Source organism: Monodelphis domestica, chromosome 2 (genome assembly GCF_027887165.1).
Source record: "Monodelphis domestica isolate mMonDom1 chromosome 2, mMonDom1.pri, whole genome shotgun sequence".
NCBI classification, from domain to species: Eukaryota; Metazoa; Chordata; class Mammalia; order Didelphimorphia; family Didelphidae; genus Monodelphis; species Monodelphis domestica.
Genome location: NC_077228.1, coordinates 441,245,225 through 441,264,456, shown reverse-complemented (window position 1 = coordinate 441,264,456; position 19,232 = coordinate 441,245,225). Strand labels below are relative to the sequence as shown.

Here is a 19,232-nt window from a genome sequence, read left to right as displayed (position 1 = left end):
TATGCATATATACTTAAATAATCAGAATAATCAATTTAAACAGTTGATATAATACAGTGGAATGAGCTTTCGATTTAGAGACAAAGGATCTAGGTTCAAATGCTAGGTCTTCCACTGCTACTGGGTGACCTTTAGTAAATCACTCTCAGTCTCATTTGAGAGAGTGTAATGAGGAGAGAATGTAAAGAGCCTAATGAAGTTAAAAGATGAGATCATTTTTAACAATAATAATAGAATTTTTACAGCATCTATCATGTGCCAGGTACTGTGCTAAGTACTATGGAAGTATTATTTCATTTGTTCCTCACAAACAACACTAGGAGGTGGATATTATCATCACTATTTTACAGATGAGGAAACTGAGGTAAACAAAGGTAAGGTGGCTTATCCAAGGTCACACAGCTTAGAGGGGTCAGGGGTCACATTTGAACTCAAGTCTTCCTGATTCCAGACCCAGTGCTCTTTGCACTATGGAGCCAACCTAACTGTTATATTTTTGGAATAGTTCGATTACAACTGCTTGAAAGGTATGAACATTCTTGCTGAATACCTCTTTAGAGATTTTTTTAAAACTCTTACCTTCTTCCTAGTAATAACTCTAAGATAGAAGGGCAAGGGCTAGACAAATGAAGATTAGGTGATTCCCACAGGGTTACCCAGCTAGGAAGTGTCTGAGGCCAGATTTGGACCCAGGACCTCCCACTCCTGTCTTGGCATTCTATCCACTGTACTACCTAGCCACCTCCCTCTTTTGAAATTTTGATCATAGATTTGCTGGCCCATTCATATCGCTCTGAGGATGATCTGATTGAGTCAAGTCCACTGCTGAGCTGAGCTACATTCTAATTTTAGAATGGAGAACAGACAGGTCTGTAAGACGATGAGGGAGAGAGATGAGAACAGGCAGAGACCAGAGAACAGACCCGGCTCTTTGGAGATGAGGAATCTGCTGTCCATGAAACAGCTTGATTATTTGGCCTCTAAAGTCTCCTGCTAGTGCTTAATCTACAATCTTGTGCTTAGTAGAAAATACTAATCAAAGGAAACAGGACCCTGCTCCTTTTACACATTCCTTGGAGTACTCTGGTGCTCGATAATTATCAAAAATTCTGCGTGAAAATCTCTAGTCTCCAATCCAAGGGGGCATTATTTTCTTTAGAGCCAGAGTTCTTACTTTTTTGTGTGTCATGGACCTGCTTTGGAAATCTAATGAAGTTTATAGATTCCTTTTCACAATAAGTTTTTGAATGTATAAAATAAAGAAATCCATTATATTGAAACACAATTATGTTTTTTTAAGTTAATGGATGCCAGGTGAAGATTTAAGAGTATTTCATCATTTTTTTCTCTTTCATAATTATTTTAATCAAAGCCTTAGAAAAAGAAAGCACTCAGAAATTGGCTTATTCTAATATGTCTGGTATATATGGGCATATGATTTGGGCTTTGGGTTTTAAAAGATTATTACAAAAATTAATAATATGGAAATTATTTTTTGGGTGTTGAGTGATATTACATGTATAACCCCATGGGATTGCTTGTAATCTCTGGAAGAGGGAGGCAGAAGAGATGGAGACAAGAATCATGTAATTATGGGGGAAAAATTTTTAAAGAGAAAAAAGAAAAAGAAATTGTCTTCTGCCCCTAACCTAGCTTAACTTTGAAAACCAACCTTTTAGGTGGTCTCCACTCTTGGAATTTCTGATTTGAACAAAAATTTCAGAGGAGGACATGGAAGACATATACCTGGGCATTCGTGTGGAATGTCTGAGTCATTATAAAACTCAGACATCAGTTATTGCCCAGGACTCTCAGCTAGACACCTAAGGCTAGACAGGTGGGCAGGTTTCTTGATCATGAGAGATTTCTGTGGGCAGATACACAAATCATTAAAAGTTATTCATTAGGAGTTCTCTGAAAAAGTCATTGAAACATCTTTTTCTGCAGTGGATAAAATGATTTTTCTGTACCTTCAGAAATGCCTGGAAATTGACATTAAGCTTAGTTTATGAATGAAGACAACAGTGGAATGAGAATGTTGTATTACACTAAAGAACATGTCTCATTTTGATAAAAATAGAAATATTGACCTAAAGGAGGAAAAAAAGCAAATCTGTCTCAGGTAGTTGCCACTGAAAAATGAGAAGAATTGGTTTTTGGAATAATAATTTAGTGAGAACTATGTTGGAGGAGGGTCGAATTGTTTATCTGGAAAATTGTACATGTATGTAAAGGTTACTTGAGCTAACATTTTAAAGACATTAAAACTATAAAAAATAAATACTATATGATACTATGTAGTAATACAATAGATAAATATATAATACATATAATTAATAAATTAATAAAGAAAATGACAATAAATATTATGTAACAAAAATATATGCATAATACAATTAATACATAAACTATAATAAGTTATTCTATATTACATAATAAAAACATATAGTTAAGTAATAAAACCATAATAAATAAATAATTCATTACATAATAGATAAATAATAAACTTATACTTTAAAAAATAGCTGTTCTTAAGAGTATATATGACACATACTAATAAAAGAAACCGCCAATCGACATCCACAAGAGGGAAGAACAATTAATACATTTATGAAATGGGATCCAGCCTTTCAATAGGTTTAATCACTAATTATTTTAATTACCAATGTTATACTTTGAGAAAAGACATTCAGGACTACAAGTAAATAGAAATGGAATTTCATTTCTGTAAGTCTGTTTAAATCGCACAATTTTACAGATAAGGAAGGCGAGACTCAGAGAGGTATAAATGCCCACATTCTCCAGAGCTGATAGAAGCTAGCTCCGTCAAACCATTGATGGGGACTGTCACTCACACTGAGGTCTTCTGACTCCAAATCTAGCCTTCTTCCTCCTGCACCATAAACATCAATTTCTTTAGCTTTATGCCAGATCTATAGGACAATGATCAAATCAAATAAGCCCGATATCATTTAGTGAGTAGATAGACTCAGGTCTTTGTAGCCTATGTAGTGTTTAGTACATATTCACATGTTTGGTGCTCAATACATTCTGTAGATGAACAAACAAATGAATGAATGAATGGATGGATGAATATTCTTCCTCAATTCATCATGGTTTATCTGAAACACATGGTACAACTGGAATGCAGGAATAGCTGTGTTGCTGCTATCCACCTGCACTAAGACAACCTTTTACCTATCAATCTAACCTAATATTATGGTCCTTAAATAATTCAATCACAAATGAGTACATGCCACATTGGTCCCAGGTTTGCTCATGGTGCCTTGGGTTCTTCTTTTGTTATAGTTTCATCATTACATAGGGATATTCTTAATTCCTTCACTTTGGTGAAAGGAACATTCTCCCTAACTCATGTAAAATAACATCAGACAGGGGCAATTAGGTGGCTCAGTGAATAGAGTCAGGCCAGGAGAGAGGAGGTCCTGGGTTCAAGTTTGCCCTTAGACACTTCCTAGCTGTATGGCTCTAGAAAAGTTACTTAACCCACATTGCCTAGCCCTTACTGCTCTTATGCCTTTGAACCAATACTTAGTATTGATTCTAAGATGGAAGGTAAAGGTTTAAAAAAATAACAATAATAACATCAGACAGTCACATAGTATTTTAAAGTTTGCAAAGCTCCTTATAAACATGAATTCCTTTTAGTCTCCCATCAACCAAGTGAGGTAACTGTTATTATCATTCTCATGTTGAAGAGAAGGAAACAAAAACCTCAAAGAGAGGCTAAATGATTTGTCCAGGGTCACACAGGTGGTAAGGGTCTGGGGCAGAATTCAAACTAAATATTCCTGACTCCAAGATGTATCCACTATACCACATTATTTTATGTAAAGTTTTTTTTGAAAACACGGCAAGCTGAATCTAATTATATGTTATGTTCTACTTCCCTTTTACATAATTTCTCTTGAGAGTCATTACAGAGAGGCATTAGATGCCATGAAATTATTTTTTTTTTGCTAAGAAAGATCTTTTATTATTTTTATTTTCAGTTCCACATTTCCCCCCTTTTTTTCTAGCTTTACAGCCACCCATTAAAAAAGCAAGCTATATGATACCTCTCATGCATGTGAAGTCATGAAAAATATATTTCTATATTATCTATGTTGCAAAAAAAGGAAGAAAAATAAAGTGACAAAAATGTGCTTTAATCTGCACTTCGAGTTCATCAGTTCTCTCTCTTGAAGTGAATAGCATTTTTCATCATTGGTTATTTGGAATTGTTGTGGAGTAGGATGCCAAAAAATCTTCAAGAACCCAAGTACTAAGATAATCACCCACCCATAAAAGACTAAAGCAGAAAATTCTGCCTTAACAATCTATAGAAGTATACCAAGAATAATTAATATGCATGTGACATTTCCTTCCTGTCTACTAATGGAAATGTGTCTACCAGACTGATCTTCCCAACTGGTGCTTCCCCTGGAAGTAAAACATTCAATTTTTAGTTTTCTACCTAGAATATTCTACCCACACACAGGCAAACAGAAGATGAATAAGAAACGTGAGGTGGAAATTTGGTCAGCATCATCATTTGCTGGTTTATGGAGAGATAAGCAATATGAAAAATAGGATTTGAACTTTCTAAACTACACCTTTAAGAATAAAGAGCTAAAAAGAGAAAGCCGACCAAGGAAAGTGTGGCAGCTTCAGAGAAAAAGTATATTTACCATCTGCATTTAACCACATATGTTGGTTAATAGTGAAGCTCTTGGCCTGTATGTGTTTTTAGTATCATTCATGTCAGTCAAGCATGTCCTCAGTGATATTCCTTATGCTATTCCTTAAGCATGACATCAATGGAAATGTAGTTGCTTGTTTGCACCCCTTATTCATTTCTCCATTGCCCTTTGAGTCACCCATAATTTTAATTCCTTGGAAGTTATTCTCTTCCAAAATTCACCTCCATAAAGTTTTAGCAGGGTAGTATTTATGTTGAAAAGATGCACCAAGGCACACCGTGGGACTGTTAAAAGCACTGGGCCATTTCCTAAATGGAATCTCTTCCATTCCTCATACTCATAGACACTGAGATAGGAGGTGATACCTACTCTGAACATTGGGGGAAAGTTTAACTACTTATTAAGCCATGAGCCACCAAGTTTCCTCATAGTTCTAGTTAGATGGGTTATTATGCTTCAATAAAGGAATATTTGATGCCTAGAACAAGCTTCATAAAACATACCCTCAAATTATCTTATGACAAATTCAGATGGGCTGGGGAAGAGAATCCATCATATGGCTGTATTGAGAGGTAGAAGTTAGAAGCTCTGTGATACCATAAGACTGTTACCATGATGGATGCCATGATGATGGTTATGAGAGAAAAACAGAAAGGAGTTCACCTGGAATGTAACCACCCAGGAATAAAGAGAAAGAGGAAGTGTGCCACCTGATAGCTTTCTATTTCAGTTAATTGTTGTGTATAATTAACTGTTAAGCTTAGTGTCTATACTGTTGATGGTGTATAGGAACTATAAGCACCATAAGAAGTGGCCCAGGATACCAGTGCCCTGGGAAAAAGGACTAGAGCCCCATCTCTCCCACTCTCCCAGGTTCAGCAATACAAATGGTACATGGACAATTTTTTTACTATGACTGTCACACATACATTCATACATATAAAAACATATATCTAGGTGGGATATTTGTGTTGTCCAAGTAGGTTTTGTGTGTCTACATGGGTTATCTAAATGAAGCTCACAAAGATGATGGAGAAGGAAGAAGATAGAACTCCCAGCACAATTCCTTTATGAAGATCTAGGAAAGAAAAAAAAAACAGACTGAGTCCTAAGCTAGAATTCCAAGAAAAAAAACATCAAAGTAAGTCATTTTCCAGCTGAGACCAGGATGAGGTGATAGAAAGAATATTCTCAAGACTGGGATCAATATCTAGACAGTAATGGAAATACAGAATATGCCAGCACAGGAAGAACCTGAGCACTAGGGCAAGAAGAGGTGCCAAATCTAGAATGGAAGGGAGAGGGAGGAACAAAGGGGTAGAATAATGGAGAAATTAGTTAGTAAAATAAACTCTAAGGACATAAAAATATTTATAGTAGCTCTTTCCCCCTCAAAAACCCTTACCTTCTGTCTAAGAGTCAATACTATGTATTGGTTCCAAAGCAGAAGAGCGGGTAGCAGTTAGCCAGTGTCTTGCTCAGGGTCAGACAGCTAGGAAGTGTCCAAGGACAGATTTGAATCCACGATTTTTCAGCTCTAGGCCTGGTTCTTAATCTACTGAGCAACCTAGCTGCCCCCCCCCCCCCCGCCCCATAGCTGCTCTCTTTGTAGTGACAAAGAATTGAAAACTGAACAGGTACCCACCACCCACTACCAGTTCCTCAAGGGAATGAGATGGTTGAACAAGTTAGGATACATAAATGTGATATAATACTATATATAGTGTTATAAGAAATGACGAAGGGAATGATTTCAGAGAAACCTGGGAAGATTTATATGAACTAATACAGAGTAAGGTGAGCAGAACTAGGAGAACAGTTAATATTCCTTGACAACTATATCATAAAGACAAACAAATTTGAAAAACTTGGGAACTCTAATCAAAACAATGATCAAACATGGAGCAATTGAGTTTTCCCTCTGGGAACAAGATATCCTAGCTCAAATAGACATCTTTATCTCATCCAAAGAGAAATTCTCCCAAATCTCCAGAGAGGCCAGCTGGAAGTCAGGGACACTCTGGGAAGTTTTTCCCTATGTTAGCTTTCCAAAATTTGTTCTTTTTCTCTGAATTTCACCTTAAAGGTGGTCTGGAGCTATTTGTGTTATTTTTTTCTCCAAGTTAGAAGAAACATCTCCATTCTGACCTTCATTCAGGAATGAAATGGCAAATCAAATAATCCAAATTTGAACACATACACACACATCCAGATATTTGGCATTTACACAGACATTCCTTTCTTCTGCTGACTTAATCATCTTAACATCATCCAGGTCCTCAGTTCATCTTTCTTTATTGATTTCTTTCTTGTCACTATGCTATGGTCAGTACTTGGATGGGAAGGAAAAAAGACAAAGTAGGATTTTATCTTGCTTTTTCAGGAAATTGTCTTCATCTTTTAGCAGAGTCACCCATAAAAATTAACACTAATTGACTTTTAAAATTTCTCTCAGTGACACAAAGCATTAAACATCTTTTTTTCCCTTTCACACATGCTAGCTTTTTTGATTGATCATTTTAATATATAACATAATACTTATGGTTTGTTATAAAGGTGTAATAAATTATGATAAATATGCTTATCCAAGAGAAACATTCTCACATTAGTTATATCTAAAAATCTATATCTTACTCTTTTTTTCCATTCCTTCCCATCCCTCCCCTCCCCAAGCAGGCAAGTAGTATGCTATTGGTTGTACATATATTATCATATAATACATGTTTCTCTATTTGTCATGTCATGAAACAAAACCCATATTGTTTACACTAGAGAAAAATTCATGGAGAAAATAAAATGAAAATGATGTGTTTCAATCTGCATTCCTACTCCATCTGTTCCTTATGTGGTAATGGATATCCTTTTTCATCATGAGTCCCTTGGAGTAGTCCTGGATCCGTGTCTTGTTGATAATAATTGTCATTCATTACTGTGCACAACATTCTTCTGGCTCTGCTCATGTAATTTTTAAAAAAACTCTTCCCTTCCATCTTAGAATTAACACTATACTTTGGTTCCAAGGCAGAAGAGCAATAAGGGCTAGGCGATTGGGGTTAAGTGACTTGCCCAGTGTCACACAGCTAGGGAGTATCTGAAGTCAAATTTAAACCCAGGACTTCCCAACTCTAGGACTGACTCTCATTTCAATGAGCCATCTAGTGGTTCCCTGCTTGCTTCACTTTGTATCACTTCATAGAAGTCTGTCCAGGTTTTTTTGTGATCATTTTGTTTGTCATTTCTTATGGCACAGTAGAATTCCATTATAATCATATACCACAACTTGTTCAGCTTTGGAATTTAGCCACTTTGACAATGAGCTAGTAGTATTTCCTTCATGCTGGTATAGCTACATTGCTTTGTGTGTGTGTGTGTGTGTGTGTGTGTGTGTGTGTGTGTGTGTGTGTGTGTGTATACACATACACTGGATAGTGTGGAGGAAGTAGGGAGAAACCAGACTATGCCATTATAAAATTCATCACAATTACTCCTCCCCACTCAGATGGAAACTCTACCACACAAAAAGACAACATTGTTTCCTTTCAAACAGGTACTTTTCTATTTCTGTGAGTTAAAAAAAGGAAGGAGAACACACAGAATTCTGTGTAACTGTTTATTATTTAACAACAGGACACATTTTTTCTTTGCCCGATACAGATTGTTATTCTTTGTCAGCAGAACAAAAAGCAACAATATGATTAAAATGTGTAGAGTGCTCCTATAATGTCAAGAAATCAAGAGAAACTAATGGAGAGCAGTAGACAAAGGGGAGGAAGAAGAAAAGAGAATATTCCAGGACTTTGAAGGAAGTACAATAGAATGTGGTTTGGGATCAATTTCTAGTTATGACTCCAGCCAGCAAAAAGAAGAAATATTGCAAAAGTTGGGTCTTACCTATACAGCAGTTATGCCTGTTGTGCTTTTGGGGAGTATTAATTAATTTATTAATGTGTTTGTTCCAGCTACACAAAATGTTGAAAAACAAAGAGGTTCTTAAAAGTTCTAATGAGTAATTACCATGTCCATTGATGACATATAGATCATTTTCCATTGCTATTATTTGGAAAGCACATTAAAAAACAAACAAACCCTCTCCAACTTTGGGCAAACATCAGCCCAGAGTCCTTTATATAGTGAATCCAATGACATAAATTGTCTTCATGTACTTTGAATCCAAGAGTGATCACAATGGAGTGGGCAGCCAACTAGGAATTATTAGGAACGAATGAATAAACTGACTCTAGCACTCTGCTCATAGTCATCCAGCATTTGGGGGATAATTTAGAAATGCAGCTAGGAATCCTGTTTCTCAGTCATTAGTTTTCATGATCTGTCTCCCTTTATCCTTTCCACTTCTCTCTCTTTGCTTTATCTAACAGTTTGGGGGCAGAGAGGGACACTGTCTGCAATGCATTTATTTCTTGTGTTCTCAAGCTGGTCTTTTTTTTTTTTTGGCAATTTTTGACATTTAATATCACCACCTAATTTAGAGAAACAGAAAGGTTAAGCCCGTGAGTGGGTTGTATGCTCTAGGTATCGAAAGCAGCAAGAAATGCATACACAAAATGACAAGAATTTTTTATCGAGTTCAGCCGAAAGGCTGATTTATGTTCACTGGCAGAGTTCAAGGCAGTGAAGGATATAGTAGAAAAAGGACTAAATTAGGAATCAGAATACTGATATTTGAGTTCCTGGCTCCAAAAGCGGTGGTTGGTAATATGGTTCTTCCAGTCACCCTGGCTTTGTCTCGTCAACCCATAGATCTTCCAAAGGTGGGCATACCCACAAAGCTTTTCAGACCAAGAACCAAAGAGTCTGTGGCATGAGTGCACAAGGACTTCGATTCAATTCTACAAGAATTTGTTAAATATCTTCTATATGCTAGATATTGGAGGAAAAAAGATGAAAATGCAACAGTCCCTGCCCTCAAGGAGCTGACATTCTACCTAGAGGAAACAACATGTATAGGAATAAGTAGATGCAAATTTGATACCAAGTCATTTCAAGGAGATGTTAAAAAAAAAGGAGGAAGGCTCTAGAAGGAGAAACAGGGAAATGGTAGACAGGACTGAGAAACCTGGGCTAATTATTCTCAGTGGAAACCCAAACACTCCCATTAGTTGAAATAAAGTATAGCCTTCTACAGGAAACCTTCTCACCCATTTAAATGTGGTGCCTTTGCTCTGTTGATTATTTCTAATTTATTCCACATTTAGCTTACTTGTGTGTAATTGTTATCTCCCTAATTAGAATTTGATCTTGAGAGTCAGGATTGTCTCACACATTTCTATGGGCCCAGACCTGAATGGCTGCCTTTTCTTCCTCTCTGGAGTATCAAGATGGGGAGAGGGTTGAACCAAAGCACCTAAATTGTTTCTTTAAACTCCTGGTTTGAGAGAAGTCTGGATTTGGGAGGATTTGCAAACTCACTGCCTACACAGTATTTGTTTTACTATATTTGGTTTTAATCTCTTTTGCTTCTATGGTTATGAATCAGGAACATATACCGTTAAGCCATGCTTTTGTTGTCTATTCCATTATTCCATGCTTATATGACTGAATTCCATTGAAACTCAGTAGAGGGAGGCACCTAAGTGGCTTAGTGAATTGAGACATAGGCACAGAGATAGGAGGTCCTGGGTTCAAATGTGGCCTCAGATACTTCCTAGCTGTGTGACCCTATATTGTTGTACAACTCCCATTGCTTAGCCCTTACTGCTCTTCTGCCTTGGAATCAATACACAGTATTGATTCTAAGACAGAACGTCTCAAAAAACCACTTTTGGAAAACCCTGCTGTTGTTATTCCCATTTATTATTGAGGAAAGAGGCAGAATCTAAGTGACTTGCCCAGGGTCACATATCTAAGAAGTGTCTGAGACAGGATTTGAGCTCAGATCTTCCTAATTCCAGGTCTATTGTTCTATCCACTACACCATTTAACTGTCCCATGGAATCTAAAAAGGGGGACTCCCTAATCTTGTATAGTTGAATATTTTATGAACCCTCTAGAGAAGAAGATGGACAAGAGGTTCCTTAGTTTTTTCTTTTTTTTTCTTTTTCAGAGGCAGCCTGGCCCGGGCCGTATCTGTGATGCAATGTCCCTTTGTTCTGGGCCTGTCCCAGGACAATGCAAAACCAATCCTCCATGATCCAGTGCTGCTAACTAGGGGCACGAAGACCAAGGAGAGGCACCTTTTTCTTTTCAAACATGGACTGGTCATTGCCAAGTTAAAGTAAGAGTTGACCTTATCAACTAAGCCTCTGCTTATGCACTTTCTCAACATTGCAAGTAACTGGGAAAAGATGACTAAAGAGACTCAGAGAAGACAGGGAAAGGACCCTTAATAATCAATCAATGATTGCCTCATTTTATAGGTGAAGAAACATGCCCAGAGAAAGAGCCCAAGGGCATACATTTACTTAGCAGCTGAGAGAGGACTAGGCAGACTTTCATGATATTCATTGTTTTTAAAGAAACTCTTTTTTTTTTTAAGTGAGGAACTGATGAGTCTAATCAAACATAGGTTAACTGTTCAAAGTAATAAAATATAGGATATAGGATGGTGATATTCTTTTAGAGATGATAGGGACCACAGAAATGATCTAGCCAGGGCAGTTAGGTAACTCAGTGGTAGAGAGCCAGACCTAGGGATGGGAGGTTCAAATGTGACCTCAGATACTTTTTACCTGCGTGATCCTGGGCAAGTCACTTGAACCCCATCTCCTAGTTCTTACATTCTTCTTGCCTTGGAACCAATATTTTGTATATATTCTAAGACAGAAGGTAAAGATTTAAAAACAAATTAAAAAAAAAGAAATTATCTAGTCCTACTTTGTTTTTGTTATTGTTTTTCAATTGTTTCAGTTGTATCTGAATCTTCATAACCCCTTTTGGGTTTTTCTTGGCAAAAATGCTAGAGTGGTTTGCTATTTTCTTCTCCAGCTCATTTTACAGATGAGGAAACTGAAACAAATAGAATTAAGTGACTTGCCCAGGATCTCATAGCTACGAAGTGTCTGAGGTCATATTAAAACTTAGGAAGATGAGTTTTCCTTACTTCTATTCCCATATCTCATCTCCTTATTTTACATATGAGCAAAGTAGGAGCCACAGAGGGTCAAGTGATTTGCCCAAATTCACACAGATACAATGGTATGCTGGAGCCAGCTCTAATTATCTTTGTAGAGCCAATTTTTAAATTTTCAAAGTTTTCAAAATTTCATTTCATTTATTTTTATTTTTTTAAACCATTACCTTCTATCTTGGGATCAATACTGGGTATTGGTTCCAAGGCAGAAGAGTGTTAAGGGATAGGCAATGGGGGTTAAGTAACTTGCCCAGGATTACACAGCTAGGAAGTGTCTGAGACCAAATTTGAACCCCGGACCTCCCATCTCTGGGTTTGGCTCTCAATCCACTGAGACACCCAGCTGCCTCCAATTTCATTTACTTTAGAAATTATCAAATGCTATAAATCAGGACTTTATTGTTTTGATCATCTAGACTTGAGAAAGTCGTGCAGAAAATGTTAATAAATGAAAATCGAATGTTTTGATTTTCAGAGTCAGTTGTTAAACATTTGCCAGCACATCCCTTCACAGGTAGCAAGTAGCAGAGTTAAAATTGCTACTCGTGTCCTCTGATTCCAGATTGATGCTTTCCACTATATCACACATTAGGAATCTCGAAATTAAGTTCATTGTGCACTGTTTAATTATTTTATCCTCGTGATAATGCTTTTATTTTCAGTTAAAATCAACCACTTTCTTAAGATTTCTTTAAGACTGAGGGAAAAAAGAGTGAGAAGAGTAAATGCAGAAGAATTATCCCCAGAAATAAGTACTACACTTGCTTGTAATGTTTCAAGTAGGTTTCCTACTCCTACACACATACTTTCTTCCTGAAGTGTGTTTATGCTAATTTATTCATTACTTAAAACAGGAATCTCTGTTTTAGGTCTTGAAGTTTAGTATGTATGGTAGAACTAAAAGCCAGTTGTTTTCCTCACCCATCTTTCCACCCTAGCTTCTTCTCAGAAGTTCTCTAGAATCCTCAGCAAGGAGAGGAAGCGGTACCGTTGGGAAGAAAATCAAATGACACTATTGACCCTTTTTCTGCCCTATTCAGAGATTTCACTGCCAGTCCAAAAGTCTCCTTCCTCATGTTGAAAAAGGGAGATGAAAGACAACTCTTTGCACACAAAAATTTTGGGACCTTCTTCCCTAAAATATAGAAAAGTGAGTGTATATAAGCAGTTTTGTTAGTTTAGAATACAGAGAGAGTGTTAAGGATAAAGACCAAACCCAGGAAGGGGCAAACAGAGATACAGAGAAGGACCTACTTCTGGAAGACAACTTGTGATGCAAACTAGAATCCAGAGGTTTGACTTCTTAATATATCCCAGAGCACCTATTCCTTGGTTTAAAATCACTACTCAGAAATCTAGGGTGGAAGGGCTCTGGCCTAAATGCAGGAGTTTGTTTTGCTTGGCTGCATATATTTCTAAGAGAGATGTTTTCGTTCTTTCTCAATTAGGGACAGGTAGGAAAAGATATAAGGGAAAGAATGCATATTTTCATTGATTAAAAAATAAAATTTTGAAAGAAAGAAAGAGAGAGAGAAAGTAAGAGAGAAAGAAAGAAAGAAAGAAAGAAAGAGAGAGAGAGAGAGAGAGAGAGAAAGAGAGAAAGAAAGAAAAAAAGAAAGAAAGAAAGAAAGAAAGAAAGAAAGAAAGAAAGAAAGAAAGAAAGAAAGAAAGAAAGAAAGAAAGAAAGAAAGAAAGAAAGAAAGAAAGAAAGAAAGAAAGAAAGAAAGAAAGAAAGAAAGAAAGAAAGAAAGAAAGAAAGAAAGAAAGAAAGAAAGAAAGAAAGAAAGAAAGAAAGAAAGAGGAAGGAAGGAAGGAAGGAAGGAAGGAAGGAAGGAAGGAAGGAAGGAAGGAAGGAAGGAAGGAAGGAAGGAAGGAAGGAGAGGGAGGGAGAGAGGGAGGGAGAGAGGGAGGGAGAGAGGGAGGGAGGGAGAGGAAAGAGGGACTCTGGACTGGTACTAATTTTATCATTTTTGAAATGGAGGTAGTAAGGAAAGCCTCCCTGATCTGTGAGACTGGTGTCTTCAAGAGTCATCCCATGGAGCATGTGTAAGGATGGAGCTGTGAATTGAGCCATTTCTAGAGAAACATGTGCTTTGGTTTGGTACTGAAGGTTTTTCTCTTTGGAATGACACCACAATCCTTATTGTTCTTTGTGGACTTGTGCTTTGGAATGATGCAACAATGCCTTGCTTATATCACGGGGACCAAGGGAACTAGTAGGGGATAGATGTTTCAACTTCAAGCATAAGTCTATGGGATACACTAAGGGATTTCTGAAACATCCCAAAGCACTTATCCTTTTGCATTGGGCCAAAGCATTTCTCCAGAAGTAACACGTCCCTGTATACTTCAGGGGATGGCCCCTATGGGTCCCAAGTCAGCAGGAATTCCCTGATTATTCCCAATAAACTTTTAAAAGGGAGCTTTTCAGCAATATGACTTGAGGATCTCATGATTGATAAGATCACCATTATAGTATCAATGAGAGGAATTTGACTTGAAGCTTTCCGGCCTGGGGAAGGGGCATAGTTCTCAGAACTTTCTTTATTTTGCAAGGGAACCTAGACAGGTATGTGGATTCTGTGACCACCTCCAATAGGTTTTAAAGAAGGGTAAGAGAGAAGGCTATACATAATATGGTAGGCAAGTTTGCTTTATGCATTGAAGAAAAGATTACAAAAAAAGGACAATGAATGAAGAGGCATGTTAAAGATAGAAACAATGTCATGGAAGAGAAAGTAAGAACAGCAAATGGTTGATGTAGTTAGTATGGCACTTTGGAACAATCTCCTGAAAACTCATGGTCACTCTAGTTAGCTCCCTACATAATAACATGGTTTTACATTACACTCCAAACTTGATTGGGGGGGGGGGGGTATTGTCATTCAAATGCCAAAACAGTACTTTGTTATATGGGCTTCGAATATGTGCCCAAAATGTTATTAACAACAATGAACTGCTATGATTTTAAAAAGAAGAGCCATGTGAAACCTAACCACACCTGTTAAAAAAAAAATGTGTCAGAATGGATATTCATGCAGATACTTGCCTTTGGATATAGGATTTGCCTAGATGTGTTTAAGTTTGGGGAGAGAAAAGTCTCTTGAAACAGAGCATCTTATTATTTACCTTTATGCTGTTTTGTGAGATGTTTGTGGGAGTGTCAGTTTGTTATTGGTATGCTTAATATCTGTAATGTGCCAATTTTTTTTTCCGTATTGAGATATAATAAAAATGGAAAGAAAGGGAATAAAAAAAAGAAGTCCCATTGACTTCATTCATTCAACAAACTTCTGAGCGTTGGGCTAGGTGCTGATAGCAATACCAAGTTTAAAGAACATCCAGAAGCTGTCCTCCTGGAGCTTACATCCGGGTATAGAGAAATAGGCTGCAAACACAAAAAACAAAAAACAAAAAAAGTGGCAAGATAAAGGAGAAAGCCAGAAATAGTTATTTTTGCTGTTTTATCAAACTGAACCACCAGCTCCTTCAAAAATAATGTTTGGTTGTTTTCATTAAATTTCCCTTTTATATGAAAGATATTTTACGTCTTAAAGGAAAATGTTGCACTTTATTTTTGTGAACTTCTCACACCCACCCTGCTTTTTTTTTTTTAAGGTGGGGCTTAAGACTTAAGAGAATTCAAAACATGCCTGACTTCCTCTATCCTTTATCCAAATCAAGGAATTTGTTGTTTTTAAAGACATAAGGAAAGCCCCTGAGGAGTTATCAACAGATGGGGGAAATCCTATGCTGCCCCTTGTGCAGCTTTGTTTCATTCATGACACCAGGCGGGGATTTCTCAGACTCTCCACTCATGATGTCATCCTCAATGAAAGTGAAACTTCCCCCTTCCGATGTTTGACTCCTTAGAATGAACAACCTGCCGAGATGTGGGCTAAACCACGGGCTCACTTTTCATTAAACCAAATTAACCCACTACAAGCAAAACTTCCTCAGTATGTGTGGGGAGTGGATTGAACGGGAGGTTGAAGTTCTGGTGTAGGACACGCTGGATCCCTTATGGCCACATCCATACCCATGCTTGAATAAATTATTTAGCTTTCCGGTCATAGATATAGCTGCCACCACACGTTCCCAGCAGACTTGTGATCTCCAAAAAAGATCAAGAATTCTCTTTCCTGTCACCATACAATAGTGGTTCCCATTCACACTCCTAAAAACAAAATGGGGGGGGGGGAGGGGGGCAGCTGGGTAGCTGGGTAGCTCAGTGGATTGAGAGCCAGGCCTAGAGACAGGAGGTCCTAGGTTCAAATGTGGCCTCAGACACTTCCCAGCTGTGTGACCCTGGGCAAATCACTTGACCTCCATTGCCTAGCCTTACCACTCTTCTGCCTTGAAGCCAATACACAGTATTGGCTCCAAGACAGAAGTTAAGGGTTTAAAAAAAAATGATTTAAAAAAAAGGGCAGCAGGAAGCCTAGGTCACACAATCTGTGTCATACATATTGTCCCAAACTACTGATCTCAGTAATTTCTTTGCTCTTTAGTCTTGTATTTTATAGATCAGCTCTTTAAGCCATTAAAACTTAAAAGTGCCCAAAGATTTTTAGGGCATATTGTATCTCAAAGTCGATCAAATCAATCTGTTTAAGGAACTTCCAAAATTCAGCTAACGTTTTAGTTAGCCCAAATACTGGCCCCCAAATTTCTGCACAAGACCTATTTCTCTTGGTCAGGTGTTACGGCTTGGTACTAAGTAACCATATTTATAAAAATTCAAGAAACATGCTTCCTGGAAATGTGCTTCTGACTTTTCTGAGATTTGGGATATGAGGGCAAAGTTGGCACCTGTCATTGACATGGTAGATTGTGGAGGCATTTTCTTTTTAAAGCACTTTTACTCTAGAACTGTGGTTGTGAACTTATGACACACATGCTAGAGAGGGCACTCAAAGCCCTCTCTGTAGGCACGCATGCTGTTCCCCAGCACAGAGTTTGCCAGAGTTCATTATTAGAAAGCCAGAGGAACCCAGGATCAGACTGCTTCCCTCTCCATGGGCACCTGAGGACATTTCTCACATCACCTGCCCCGCTAAAAGATTCACCATCCCTGTCCTAAAGCAATCCTGTGAGGAAGGCAGGCAGCATAAGGATTGTTTTTACACATGAAGGAACTAAAATTCAGAGAAATTAGATGATTGTTCCAAAGTTGTACAATGAATAGGGAGCCAAAGTAGGACCTCAAGTATTCTGTCTCCCAGTGCCATTGATGGGTAGCACTGTCCCATAAACACATTATTTTTCAATATAGTCTTAGCATGAGTATTGTTTAAGATAATGTTAAAAAAAAAACCCAACCAACCACATCATTTCTCAATCTCATTGTATCCCAGTTGTCTAAAGGACTTGGGAGGAAAAGTCCATGATTGAGTCTTTGTTCTGTGTTTTTCTTTTAAATCCTTATTTTCTCTCCTAGAACTGTTAGTGTGTATTGGTTCCAAGGCAGAAGAACAGCAAGGGATAGGCAATGGGGGTTTAAGTGACTTGCCTGGAGTCACACAGCTATGATCAAGTCTTAATCTAAAAAAGCATCAACCATAATTTAAAGACTAACCTTTCTCTTGAACCTGCATCTCTCTCCTCTCTCCTCTCTCTTCCTCTAGAAGAGCAAGACAAATTTGACTGAGGAGACTGAATGAAAATCTTAGAGAATGAAACACTGAGCAAATAAAAAGATTACAGGAATGCCTTGAACAAGGTTGCTTCAACCAGCACCATTTCATGATAAAATCAGGAATAGATGATAGATGCTCTTGAATGGATGAAGAGCTGAGCCTGGAGTTAGAAAGACTCAGGTTCTTATTTTTAGCTTCAGTACTTAGTTGGTGTTTCCCTGGGTAAAAGTCACTTAACCTCCATCTACCTCAGTTTCCTCATCTGTAAAATGAGGATAATAATAGCACCTAACCTCTCTCAGGATTGATGAGATAAAGTGAGATGATATTTGTAAAGGTCTTAAAGTGATATACAAATGCTAAGTGTTGTTCTATAATACTTTGTTAAATTTATAATTTATCATAAGTAATACATTACAACTAAAAAAGTTATAAAACCTCAGCATAACATCACTCAGGCAACTGTCCATCTGTAACATTACTCCTGGACCACTTCTCTATCTTTAGTTATTTGAAAACACTCCTTTCTGCCTCCATCCTGTGAGCATTTCCTTTAATTTGCATATACTGTTGAAGTTTACTCAGTAAACTTCCCCATAGAAGTACCTGTCTTCCTGTAAGTTTGAAAAGTTAGCATTTGATTTGGGATAATTCCTGAAAAAGTTTGAAGAAATAAAATTGTAACTACACCAAAACATAACCTAGAAAACTCCCAAATGTCTAAAAATAACAACCCTTGGAGGTGATAGAATTGATTAAATTTCAAAAGTTTTCTATTATACACCCACATATAAAAATATGTATGCATATATTCCTTCCTCTGTATCTATTATTTATTATTAGATACTATTTTTAGTATTCTTGAATTTTTACAGAGACATTTAGACATCTTCAATTTCTCTTATTGTTCTAAGTCCGCATTTTTTTTTAATTTAAAAATAAAATCCTATGGTAGCAGCAGGAAGTGGTGGGTTTATAAAAGCACTAAAAATGGTGACCTGACAGAATAGTCAGGTACCTGAGTCCCAGCTGGTGGAGTTAGAGGTCCTGGCTAGGTGCTGAGGTGGATAGCCTTTTCCTTCTTTCTCTGTCTCCTAAGGGCACTTCATTATTAATATATTAATTGTAACTGCTCATATTTGAAGTTTAAAAGTATCTTCCTTAAATAATTGTGAATTAGGTAATATAATGATGATGATGTCAACGATGATTATAGCTAACATTTTTATATGCTCTGAGGTTTACGAAGTGCTTTATATGTTAACTTATTTTATCCTAACAACAATCCTTTAAGGTTGGTCGGTACATAAAGAGGCATGCTCCAAGGAACCTGTGTGACCAGGACCCATGTAGTAAAGGCACCCACATCAGGGACTCGTATGGCCAGCATAGCTAGGTCAACTTCATGCCTCCGATCTTCAAAACTGGTAATACCAGAATGCTACTCTATCCTATATGTCTTAAGGTCACCAAGTTGTTCTTGGCTACCATCTTCTGAGGATACGCTATCTAAAGGTCCCTGTTGTTCTCTATTACTAATCATTTCCTTAAAAAAAAAAACCCTACCTTCTGTCATAGAATTAATATTGAGAGGGGGCAGCTGGGTAGCACAGTGGATTGAGAGCCAGGCCTAGAGATAGGAGGCCCTAGGTTCAAATCTGGCCTCCAACACTTCCCAGCTGTGTGAATCTGGGCAAGTCACTTGATCCCCATTCCCTAACCCTTACCACTCTTCTGCCCTGGAGCCAGTATACAGTATTGACTCCAAGATGGAAGGTAATGGTTAAAAAAAAAAAAAAGAAT

The 19,232-nt window shown here is 37.4% G+C and overlaps 1 protein-coding gene across 1 annotated transcript in view; it reads left to right on the top strand.

Annotated features, from left to right (window-relative positions):
* Positions 1-19,232, top strand: part of TAGAP (T cell activation RhoGTPase activating protein) — a 136,795-nt gene that overhangs the window by 26,621 nt on the left and 90,942 nt on the right. Inside the window, exon 3 of the mRNA XM_007484842.2 lies at positions 10,765-10,935. Coding sequence (XP_007484904.2) covers positions 10,793-10,935 — 143 coding nt within the window. The 5' untranslated portion in view covers positions 10,765-10,792. The remainder of the gene's footprint in view (positions 1-10,764; positions 10,936-19,232) is intronic.